General features: G+C 32.0%; 1 protein-coding gene across 4 annotated transcripts in view; it reads left to right on the forward strand.

Moving 5' to 3' along the window:
• The window catches only part of Opa1 (OPA1 mitochondrial dynamin like GTPase), an 83,827-nt gene that overhangs the window by 51,960 nt on the left and 18,663 nt on the right, over positions 1 to 13,204 (forward strand). For all 4 annotated transcript variants that reach the window (XM_027935975.3, XM_071615196.1, XM_027935972.3 and 1 more), the window contains 6 exons: positions 32 to 140; positions 1,385 to 1,464; positions 4,702 to 4,842; positions 7,190 to 7,306; positions 8,431 to 8,524; positions 8,960 to 9,070. In XM_027935975.3, the coding sequence (XP_027791776.3) occupies positions 32 to 140; positions 1,385 to 1,464; positions 4,702 to 4,842; positions 7,190 to 7,306; positions 8,431 to 8,524; positions 8,960 to 9,070 (652 nt within the window). The remainder of the gene's footprint in view (positions 1 to 31; positions 141 to 1,384; positions 1,465 to 4,701; positions 4,843 to 7,189; positions 7,307 to 8,430; positions 8,525 to 8,959; positions 9,071 to 13,204) is intronic.

Genomic DNA, 13,204 nt, shown 5'->3' on the forward strand with positions numbered 1-13,204 from the left:
AACCCAGCTTTTTTCATTGCTTGTATTTCAGAGGGTGATTCAGCACAATGCCTTAGAAGACCGGTCCATTTCTGATAAGCAGCAGTGGGATGCAGCTATTTATTTTATGGAAGAGGCTCTTCAGGCTCGTCTCAAGGATAGTAAGTATCTTTGAATGTGGGTTCTGAATTGAGTTTTGAACATTTGCAGTGGTGAAGCAGTAGTGAACAGTGTAAAAATAAAACATTTCAAGATTTTCGTCATTCATATAGTTGAATATTTGTTGGATTTTTCAGTCAAGTGTTTCATGACTACTAAAAAGAATAAATAAATTTGATACATGATGTTTACATGTATTCATATTCTAAAAAGGTATAATTCAGAATATTTGTGTTTGGTACACTTTTAGGAATTCTATAAGCAATTGTACTTTTCATAAATTTTAGACACATAATTCTTTCTTATACATGTACCCATATCAATCAACATTTTTCCTTTATTTCAACTGATTTTATGTTGACATGAAATAGTTAAGAAAGTAAGATCATTGTTAATAATAATTTTTATCCTTGTTAAGTAATAAAATTCTTTTTTAAAAAATTTGATTTGTTATGTATAACAACAAAATGCATTACAATTCATATTACACATATAGAGCACAATTTTTCATATCTCTGGTTGTACACAAAGTAGAGTCACATCCTTCATGTTTTCTTACATGTACTTAAGGTAAGGATAACCATCGCATTCCACTAATTTTCCTAACCCAATGCCCCCTCTCTTCTCTTTTCCCTTTTGTCCTATCTAGAGTTCATTTAATCCTCCCCTACACACACACACACACACACACACACACACAGAGCATATTATGGCTCAGCATGCTTAAAGCAGAGAAATAATTCGGCAGTTGGTTTTGGGGGATTGGCTAATTTCACTTTTCATTATATTCTCCAGCTTCATCCATTTACCTGCAAATGCCATGAATTGATTCTCTTTTAATGCTGAATAATATTCCATTTTGTATATATACCACATTTTCTTTATCCATTCATCTACTGAAGGGCATCTAGGTTGGTTCCACCTAGATGTTAGTTCATATGGCAAAAAAAAAAGGTGAAGATCATCTAACGGGCTGGGGATGTGGCTCAAGCGGCAGTGCATTCACCTGTCATGCGTGCGGCCCGGGTTCGATCCTCAGCACTACATACAAAGATGTTGTGTCCGCCGAAAACTGAAAAATAAATATTAAAAAAAAAAAAGATCATCTAAATTATTAACTCCTGAATATCGGGGTTTACCGATTGTGAATTGTGCTGCTATAAACATTGATGTGGCCGTGTCCCTGTTAGTATGCTGTTTTTAAGTCCTTTGATGAATTAATTTAAGTTTTTTTTTTTTTTCCTAGCTGAAAATGCAATTGAAAACATGATAGGCCCAGACTGGAGAAAAAGGTGGATATACTGGAAAAATCGGACCCAAGAACAGGTAAAAACGACTCTGTGGTCTCATAATAATATAATTTTGTTCATTTTAATTCAAGCATTAAAATATAATCTTTGCCTGGCTCTAGATTAATCCTAAGAATTTAAAATATTTTATATTTGCCTCTCTAAGATATAATGAATCTTTAAAATAAAGAAGAAACTATCTGAGAAGGTTTTAAAAGTCAAGTAACTGTGTTAATAAAAGAAAATGAAGATAAAGCATGACTCTTTTTTGGCTTATTACTTTGTTTATTTCAGTTCTCTACTTGAGATTAAGAAAAAAAAAAAAAGATTGGGATGGGGCTGTAGCTCAGTGCCAGAATGCTTATCTAGCACAGGTGAGGCACTGGGTTCAATTTTTAGCACCATATAAATATAAACAAATAAAGTAAAGGCATTCTGTTCATTTACAACTACAAAAAAAAAAGGATTAGTTATGAACAGGAAAAAACTGAAAAGGATTTCAAAAGATGCATAGAATATGATTAGGAAGAAAAATAATATAATGATTTTTGCTGTATTTTGTTCTCCCTAGATTTTTCTGTTGGAAATCTATTCAAATTATTTTATTGCTTTGTATATTTTGTTCCTGTGTTTGCAATGTAATATAAAGATTCACACAGGACATAGTTACAGAATTTGTTCCTTTAGTAAATGTTAAAAGAGCACTTCAGAAGAACAAAATGGAAAAGTCTAATGATAAATAACTAAAAATAAGTAAATTGCAGAAAAATGTATGTCATTCATGTCCTCATCCCTGCCTTCACCACTTTTTTTCCTTCTTTATTTTTAGCTTGTTTTCCTGTCTCACTTTCAGGCTTATACCTCTGTTCTTACACTTATTCCTTAAATGAATCTAAATAGAATATAGAATCTAAATATACAAATGAGTGGAGTTGTAAGAAAAAGGTAACATCCAATCTACTTTCTGTTCTTGTTTTGTTTTTTGTACCCATTTAATTAGAGAAAAAAATGACTAAAAAGTAGAAAAATTGGGAGAGGAGATAAAAATAATGAAAAATTACCTAAGGACATACACTTTGTTCTTTATATTTTTATTTTCATCTTAAATAGTTGAATTAAATAATCAACACCCTATTTTCTTCTAATTTTTCACATTTCTTGTTTCATAAGATATCCGATTTCTCAACTTGGCTCAAATATTGAATACAATTCCCTCCCCCAGCCCCATCTTTCTCTTCCTCTCTCCTTCTCTTTTTTCCTCTTAAGACTTTTGTGGAAAATGACTCATTAAGAGCTTGCAGAGAAGCTGGGAAGGTAGACAGAGTGGGTGATTAGAACATGTGTTTAGGGTACATCAATTATCTCTCCTGTACATATGGGCTGAGAGGAGGGGATCTGTCAGAGGAGGATTTCTGGGGAATCCATTAGAGGCTTCTGACATTTGAGACAGGAAGAGGCATTGATTGATTACAAAGTGCTGGTGTAAGACAGATAAACTCAAGAGAAAATTGAATGAATTTTCAATTCAAGCTTAGGTGAAATTGGGCCTAAAATATCCATAATAATCAACAGTAGCAGAACTTGCCTTAGCATCTAGTGGTAAATATCCTTTGCCAGAACATACTTGGAAAAGATTCCTGATTATCAGGGTTTTTAAAATTTTGTTTGTTTGTTTGTTTACTAGAATTGGAAGAGAAGTAAAGGAATTTATTTTAAGGTCATTGCAAAAGATGTGTAAGCCTGGATGAGCAATGAAAACCTTTCAGAGAAGAGCTTTCTCTCCCAAAAATTACAGGGCAACATGTGTACCCAGCTGACTGAACAGAGGCGACATTTAGGCTGTGGAGGGGAGACACTTCTGAATCACCTGGGGAGATGTCTTTATATTAGTTTTTTCCTTCAAAAGATAGCCGTGTCAGACTTGCAAGTCAAGTTCTCTTTTGACCTTCAATCCTTCCTACTCCTGATTGGTTCTATACCTCACACTCAGAAATTACCATAGAAAACAAATTCTAGAAGAGGTTGAGAATAGCTCCAGGTCTCATATTGCAAGTTTAGGTAGCTGTGTTACAGTTCTGTCTTGAGTAACAGGACTTAGCAGGAAAGGAAAAAAGAAAAAAAAAAAAAGATTGTCCTGTAAATTAGAAATACATGCTACATGCTCCGAAAAGTATTTTTTATTTTATGTTTTCCTTAGATTCCTAGGAAAATTAAACCCTTTGAAACATTTTCACCTGTCTGAGCTGAATTAATTTTCAGGATAAATAAGAGAGAAGTTGTCTTTTGAAGACTAAGTGTCATGGTGAAGTGCTTGATGTCTAGGAAGGTAGAAGTGAAAATGCAGGTCAGGGCGAGTTAGAGGGAACTCCTTTAACAGAGATTTCCTTCCTACCTCAGACTGAATAGAAATGTTTAACCAAACAGTGAATGCCTCTTTCCTAATATTTCTCCTAATGTGCCATATCTTCAGAGAGTAGTAATTGGTACTTCCATTTACAAGCTAATTAGTTGCATTTAAAAGTGTTATTCTTGTTTAAAAACTTATATTCCATAGTTGTGGTACAGTTTGGAGCAAAGTCTTGTTGTAACTTGTTTAGAGTAATAGATTTTTTTTTATCATACAATTTTAAATGAAGGATTGAAAAATGAAAAATTAATTTGACACAGTATAAAAGTCTTGTTTTCAAACTTATAATGTGTGTTTATGTGTATTATATCTGTTTTCCTTCTTTGCTGAGCTTTATGAACAATTATAGAGAAGAGGCTGAAAGTGAATCATTTAAGAATGATAAGTACCTCACAGGAACAGTCTGAAGTGTGATTTTTAATGAAAAGACTTTTTTAAAATGTCAAACTAGCATTTTGTATTTAATCAGGGGAAAAAAAGGTCAACAGATCTGAGTTCTCTTGGGCATTTATAGAACATCATCTTTTCTCGTTTTCAGAGTTCTTTTCCCTAAGCCTAAAGTAGGTGGAGAAAAGGAAGTATATAATAAGATACCTGGTGCTGTGACTTCAATAGTAAAACATTGCAGCAAGAGTAAAATTTAATAAATAGGTCTGATTCCTATTTTTTCCCCTTTTTAAGGCAAATTGCCCTGCATTCATAGATCACTTACCCATATTTGTGTTAGATACTGTGTTTTTTTCTTGCTGTGATTAAGCTTGTGTCACCTATTATGCAATAGCGATGTACCTATTAAAATTGGACTCTGTTTTTACAAGTGCCAAAGTAAAAGCATCTAAGCATAATCCTCTTTTCAACATTTTAAAGTCTGTTCACAATGAAACAAAGAATGAATTGGAGAAGATGTTGAAATGTAATGAGGAACACCCAGCTTATCTGGCAAGTGATGAGATAACCACCGTCCGAAAGAACCTGGAATCCCGAGGAGTAGAAGTAGATCCAAGCTTGGTAATAAATATTGCTGAAAAATACAAATCTGCTTTCTTAATCATTGTTTTATGCAGTACAATGTTATTGCTTGTAATGTGTTACATAGATATCTAACTGCTTAATGTTACTTTATTTCCACGTTTGCTGACATGAAAACTTGGTCATTTTTATTATATGAAGTTATTTTGTGAAGAAATGTTATGCTCAGTATTGCTTTTTAAAGGATAATCTATAAATAGGAAATTGAAATTTAGAAAATTGGATTTTCTTGGGCAAGTTCAGCAGTTCTTGCAAAAAAGGATGAAACTGACCCGTATCTCTGCATCACGTCACACTGTTTTAGATTGCAAAATAGAATTTCTGTTTAAATATGGCTCATTTCTGCACATATATTGTGTATGTTTTGCAGTCAAGTATACATATGATAGATTTAGAAAAAATATGAATGTTTTTATTGAATTGGATAAGACCTTTGTGTTTTATCTCATTTTCTTTATTTATGATAAATAAGAGGACAATCTAAACTTCAGACTACTTTTTGCTTACCTTCATAATGATTATTTGCAACAAATTTTTAAAAAACAAAATAAAACTTTACAGGTCTCCATTTCCTGCTAGAAAATAAAGGATTCAGAAGCTCCTTTTAATATTAGCTTAAGTGAAACCCAGTTAGAAAAGTTAATCTAGTGGGGAGAACAGTCATATAAAAATTTCAGAATCACCCAGAAGATTTTTTTTAAAGATTATATTTCTTCTGCACTTGAGAAATACATATACTTGCTTTAAATTTCACAAGAAAAGAAAAAACTGGTCAACATGAAAGTAGTTAAAGCTGTTATAAAACTAACATTATTTATAAATTGAATATGAGATTTTTTAGTTGAATATAGATTTAATTTGTCTACATTGGTCTTTACTCTTATTAATAAAAAGTTGTAACAGATTGAGCATCCCTAATTCAGAAATCTGATATCCTGTAAAATCTGAAACTTTTTTAGCTCCAACTTGATGCCACAAAAAGAAAATTCTAATCAAACCTCATGTAACTGGTTATAGTCAAAATTCAGGGGCACTAAAAATATTGTATGAAGTTACCTATAGGCTGTGTGGGTGTATATAAACATAAATGAATTTCATGGTTAGACTTGGGTCCTGTCCCCAAGAATCCTTGTTGTATGTATACAGATACTTCAAAAAATTCTGAAATCTGAAATATGTCTGGTCCCAAATATTTTGCTCAAGTGATACTCTTCTTATATTCAGTTTGATACTTTTAAATTTATGTTGATTTGGTTAATACAGTTGGAAGGATTTTCTCTTAATAGTGGAGTAGAAAATGTTGTATGATTTTTTTTAAGCTTTTGCCCAAATCTAAAGATATAGATTGTGTGTGTGTGTATATATATATATATATATATATATATATATATATATATATATATATATATATATCTTCCTTTCTGTAAGCAAGAGAAATCTATTTTTTTAAGTGATACTTTGTTTCGTATGTCTTACAGAAATCTAAAATAAGAAGCCAAATGCCATCACAAGAATATTGGATATCAGGAGTTGTAAATTCTAGTACAGTTTCATTACATTACATTTAATAATTGATAGCTCTCTGAGCCCCACTTTGCCCATCTGTCAAATCATGTTGTTGATACTTGTTTTGTCTACTTAGCATTATTCATGTTATATTCAAAGAAAGACAATAGGTATGAAGAAGCATTGAGCTCTAATACTATTATGTAGTAATAAAGTGGTAGGGATCCTACTGGTATGATAGCAGTGAAGTTTAATTATCAAAAAGGAAATATTAGCTGGGCACAGTGGCACACACCTGTAATCCCAGCAGCTCGGGAGGCTTAGACAGGAAGATTGTGAGTTCAAAGCCAACCTCAGCAAGTTGACAAGACCCTGTCTCTAAATAAAACATAAAAAAGAGCTGGGGGTATGGCTCAGTAGTTAAGTGTCCCTGGGTTCAATCTCCAGCACCAACAAGAAAGAAATATTGTTGTTCCAAGATCAGATTCCTGGTCCTAACTCTGCCTTTCAACCTCTTTTTTGCCTTGGTTTCCTTTGTCCTGATTAGGCAAGGATAATTCCCACGCTATCTGTTCTACAAATTGGTTGAATAAAACAACAAGCTTGTTTAAAGCATTGCATGTTTTGAAATACATGAACTAGTAAATGTAATTTTGGCTTGAAAAACAATGTAAGTGAATAAAGAAGGTTGATAAAATAACAACCTTGCTGTTGCTTTTAATTAACATTTTTGTAATAAATTTTATGTATAACTTCTTGGTGTGATTGATCAATGTGAAGAGTATAAAATAACACTCTAATTTTTGTTTTCATATTTTAGATTAAGGATACTTGGCATCAAGTTTATAGAAGACATTTCTTAAAAACAGCTCTAAATCATTGTAACCTTTGTCGAAGAGGCTTTTATTATTACCAAAGGCATTTTGTAGATTCTGAGGTAAGGTTTTCCAAAACAAAGGGAAATATTTTTTAGCAATAGTTGTTTAAAGATATTGAAAATTAAGCTTTAATTTTAATATGAATTTTAAGTCCTTTGTTCATCTAGAAAATATATATAGTTTATAAAAGGTATTCTAACTCATTTTTTCAAATATATGTGCTACTTTGGTAGTGACTACATCTACCATATGTATCATTCCCAGTGCCTCTAAAGAATGTAAAAGAATATGTAAAATAAATAATCACTTATACTCCTTAGACTTGAAAGTTATTTTAGTTAGCATTTCTATGTGCTTCTGAGTTTTAACTTTTTCTGGGGAGTGTGTGTGTGTAGTATAATCCATTTGCATAATAGAAATCATACAGCAAAGCAATTTTTATTTTAAGTCTATCATATATCTTAATTATTTCTTCATATCACTAGAATCTTGTTTTAAATGATTCTTTGAAAGAACTAAAGTCATAATAAACTGTTTTATAGTTTAGAACATTTTTCTAAGTAACCCCTAGATGGCAGCAGACTGATGTGTTTTGACCATTTTTTTAATAAGTAAAAGTACTTTTAAATATCCTTTTGAAAAAGCTGTATTTGTGAGACCTCCAAAACACTTTTCTGTTGTTTTCAGCAGCTTAAAATAAATCTGTGTTTAAATGAACCTATATATAAAAGTGTCAAGTTTCTTGCATAACTTTAATTGTTGAAAAGAACGTTTCGTAATAGAATAAGCTTTAAAAAAAAATAACTTGCACACTCAAAGAAAAGAGGTTAACTTAAGGACATATTTAAGACAAACATGGTTGTTAACTAAACCTAAATATAAATTGAGAGTATACATTATGAATTTCTACTTTTTGTAACACAATGAAATTTTCTACTTACCAAGTTTATTTGCTTACTCATAGAAATTAAAACAAAGCTATGTAGGTATGGTTGAGATAGAATCCAAATCGTGCAAGATCTTATCAATCTGTATAGAAAAAATTCTGTAGTTTATATAAACTACAGTAAAGAAGTATATTTTGTTAAAACTTTGGATAAATACTGATTTTGATAGTTATATTTACAGTCATGGTTTTCATTTTTACTTTTTATTTGTTAATCTTAGTTACTTAATATTTCAGCTGGAATGCAATGATGTGGTCTTGTTTTGGCGAATACAGCGCATGCTTGCTATCACTGCAAATACTCTACGACAACAACTTACAAATACTGAAGGTAAGCCACATAGAAACTGCTTTTTAATTTGAACTTTTTTTGAGACAGGGTCTCACTAAGTTGCTTGCAGTCTCACTAAGTTGCTAAGGCTGGCCTTGAACTTGTAGTCTTTCTACCTCAGCCTCCTGAGCCACTGGGATTTCAGGAATGTACCGTCATGCCCGGCTAACTTGACATTTTTAATAAAACAATTCCAAAATACTTCCTTAAAAAGAGATTGATTAGAAAAGCTGAAAATTATAATTTGCCCCGAAAATAGTAAAAATAAATTGTAATTCAAAAAGGTTGGGAGATAAAGCATACCAAGCATCTACCTTCTTTATGCAAAAATTGATAAATGATTAAAAAATGACTTACTCTTCGTGTATGGTTAATTTTATCATTCTTTGCATCATAAAAACAGTGCTCCTCAAGTTTTTTATTTACTTTGAACAGTTAGGCGATTAGAGAAAAACGTTAAAGAGGTATTGGAAGATTTTGCTGAAGACAATGAGAAGAAAGTTAAATTGCTGACTGGCAAACGAGTTCAACTGGCAGAAGACCTCAGTAAGTAGATCCTCCTGCTCCCTACCTTACCTCCTATTCCCCCTTCACCTTTTACATTGTTTTGTTTTTCCATTTAATCTAGAATTTATAGGAAAGCTAAAATATCTATCCACAAGGAACTTTGTTTTTTTTCTCTTGGAACTGTCAGAGTAAGAAACTGACTTAAAGTCCCATCATTTCCAAGTACTTCCTGTGTATTTCCTAGAAACAAGGATTTTCTAGCAACTACCCAAATCAGGATGCTAATACTGAGACATTGCTGTATGTAATTCTCAGACTCCGTTCAAGTTTTACTTGTTGTCCCAGCATCATCCTTCCAGATAGCAAAATGTTCCAGGCTCATTCCCTAACCCAGCTTTCAGTTTTTAGAGATTTTTATTTAGAAATCAAGATCTGAGAACTGGATAGTCTCATTATTATTGAAATATCACAATTCCCATGTATTCTCAGTGTAGAGTGTAGAGAGTTAGAAATACTGTTGTGTTTGTGTACATGTATAGATGCACATCCACACATTTACATCTCTGATATAAAGGTTTCTCATGCCACTTTGGCATTAGAGGTAAGTATGTGCTAACACAGAAAACCTGCACTCAGATCTGAACTGCGTTTATAAGCTGTATCTTAGGCAGAATCTCCCAAAGTCATGTCTCCTTTACTTATAAGATGACTGCTATCATAATGATTGTTGAGAGAATTTGTTCTGCAAGTATTTAGAAGTCCCTGGTTCATAATTTCATGCTAAATTAGTACTAGATATGTCACTGTCACAATTGTGTACAATTTTTTTAATCCCTCAGGATAATTATCAGACCGTAAAATACTTCAATGAATTTTATCAGCATATATATTTTAAGTGATTGAAAAATGATGTTTTTTTCTAATATTTTATAATAGAGCCTACATAATCCTATACCCTCTACTCCACTCCCAGTTTGATTATTTAAAGAAAGAATATTACTAACTCAAATTCTGTGTACTATCAAGCCAAGTTCTCTTGATGGTTTTTAAGGGCAAGTAGTCCTATGGCTTCTTAGTGCTCCTTTTGTCCATATAAAATTATAGTGATGTTAATGTACCAAATAATATTCGTAAGCAAGGGTTGGTTTCACCAGTGACTCAGCTTCATCATTCACACTAAAAGAGATGAGCCATGATTTTGTTCAGTAGTTGAAAAAGAGTCTTGAAAGTGTCTTCACCTTATTGTTTATCTTTGGTGTAACTCTTGGGAATATCATCATGGATGCTTTCAGTCTGAAATTTTGAGCTTAATAGCCAATACTGTATCATACAGACCAAAGTTTCTAATACAGCATATTCATTTAAGAGGGTAGTATGTTAGCTTATAAAGTTTAGAGAAAGAGCAGCTATCAAGAATTTTCATTATAATTTCAAAATAGTGAAGAGTAGTATAATGTGAGGATGATTAAAATTTTGATGCATCATATTTTTACCAGTCTTAAGCTTACCTGGGTCTTAAATTATTTCATTACTTCAGTGATTCATTGATTTTTACTCTAAAATGAGTCCATCAGAAATAGTACATTGTTTCTCCTCATTCTGGAAAAGATATATTCACTATTGAAATGAAGCTAGTTAAGAAGAGCAAAGAAATGAGGAAGGAAAAAAATGTCTCAAGAAGCACAGAGAAGAGGATTCATATTTAGAAATGAGAATCTCTGGAGATAGGCAGGGAGAGGACAGGATAAGTCTGCAGCATGTTAGGGTTTAAAAGTAAGGAAGTGCTTGAAGGATGATGGGCACATGTCAACAGGACATAGAGGCCCTGTTGAGACTCTAACTGGCCAAACCTGGGACAATTTAGATGACAAAATAAATAATAATAACAAATCTTAACTCATCAAATGAAATAGGAATCCATAAATTGATAGTTATGTCAATAAGTGAATAAAATCAGTGGTGAGTAGCAGGATGTTTCTATGATCATACAGAATATCTCCACAGAAAATACATTAAGGAAAAGAGTAACTTTATAGTGGATAAACCTGACAATCACTACCTTAATCAAGTGGTCAAAGTTAATATCAGTAATGTTCACATCAAAACCATGTGCCACCTTACAGAGTGCAATGAGAAGACCCTAGCTTCACTTCCAAGATATTCTTAGTAAGGATGCATAAGTTAAATCCAGTCATAACAATATATCAGAAGAACCCAAATTAAAGTACAGTCTACATAATCTTCAGCTACTGGGACCATGAGAGAGAAGGAAAAACTGAGAATGACTAAAGACATGAAAACTTAGTGGAGTGTCTGATCCTGAACTTTTGAATTTTGTCTAAAGGACATAAATGGGACCATCAGTGAAACTTAAATGAGATCTGAGCATTTCTGGGTACTAATATGCCACTATTAGTTTTCAAGTTTTGATTACTAAATTGGAATTATTTAGAAAAATATCCTAATTTGTAGGTAGTACATAATAGAATATTTTGGAGTAATGGGACATAAAGACAGTAATGTTTCAGGAAAAAATGTTTTTGTAGTGTTCTTGCAACTTTTGTAATTCTGACATTATCTTCACACAAAGGGTTTTTTAAAAAAAAAGATTTGTGGTTTATAACTAATGTAAGGATCTTGGTTGAAAATGACATTTGAAAACATGACCTGAATATATCAAAAGACTGAGTTACTTCATGGACAATTTAATAAGAATGCAGCTCATCTTTGTACCTTTATTCCTTTTTTTTCAGTACCTATTTACACTTAGAACTGTCCAGTATTGAAATATATTCATTATGACCTCTGAGATTCTTTTGACTTTCTAGTAAGATTAATTTCAAAGGATTTTTTACAACCTTTTAAATATAATGTCAACTTAGATGGAATCCATTTTAACTCCTAGTGTAATTTTTAGTAACATGACCAAACTATTTGTTGAAATAGACCACTTTTAAAATACTTTCTTTAGAAAGATGAAGATTGATATTATGGCTCAATTCAGAGTTGTCCTTTCTGTTATAATAGATTTTGATTTATAAATTAAAATTTTTTTGATTGTCATATAAAACAAATGAATAAGATTTCATAAACATATATATATGTATATTATTTTATGTATATATTTGGTTGTGGATGAACTCTTATTTTTTTTGTATTTATTTTTATGTGGTGGCCATAATTGTACCCAGTGCCTCACACATGCCAGGCAAGCACTATACCACTTAGCCACAACTCCAGCCCCAAGATTTAATAAACTTTTGTTGTAATTTGTTCTTCCCCCATCCCTCCTTTGAAACTGAGATCTGGGCACGGTAACAATGGCTCATACTGTTTGTTGCTAAGCATCCTCAGTACAACATGGAGTTCTTTTATTCTTTATTCTGTGATTATTGTATCAACTATTAATTAGGTTATTGTGAGTGTTTGGACCATTATTATAAAATTGCTTGAGACTTCGGTTTCTGTCTTTCATTCACTAAAGCCCAACTTTTACTTGGTATTCTCTGTGTAATCGTTAATACCCAAAAATTAAAGAGCCATTAACTATCATTTAGATTGCTCAACTTTCAACCTGATATTTTAATACTGCACTGAACTAACTTATAGGGGAAAACTCAAACCTTTGAAAAAATATAATTATACAGAATTATTCTTTTTGGGTTGCTTCCATGATTAACAGTATCCTCCACAAGGTGGGTCAGAAAGACATACATTTTAGTGATGATGACTTTCATCTTCACAGTTATCCTGTGTACTTCCTATAATTTAAAAAGCTTTCAAACTATATGAGAACTTTGATAGAACATCTAGGTCAAAGAACTCCAAAGTATATGTGAAGCCATAAACAGATTAAATGAATTAATTTTCTTTATATGACTTATAAATATATCTCCAAATATACTCTGTCAGATTGCAGCATAATTAAGTAGCCTTTAAGTTGCCCAAAATTCAGACAGTTTTTTAGTGTGGTTGTGTTCATATTTAGAGTCCTAAAGTCCAGCTGTGACAGATATGGAATCTTTAATTGAACAAAGTGGCCATTATTCTAAATGTAGGCTTTTTGTTGAGCTAGATTGGGAGCATTGAAATGTTTTCTAACAAGTTTCAGTGTATTACTTCATATTTAGTAATGAAATGTGTCAACAGTGATAAATTTCTTTACTCGGGTTT

The sequence above is a fragment of the Marmota flaviventris genome, chromosome 8, assembly GCF_047511675.1.
Source record: "Marmota flaviventris isolate mMarFla1 chromosome 8, mMarFla1.hap1, whole genome shotgun sequence".
Classification (NCBI taxonomy): Eukaryota; Metazoa; Chordata; class Mammalia; order Rodentia; family Sciuridae; genus Marmota; species Marmota flaviventris.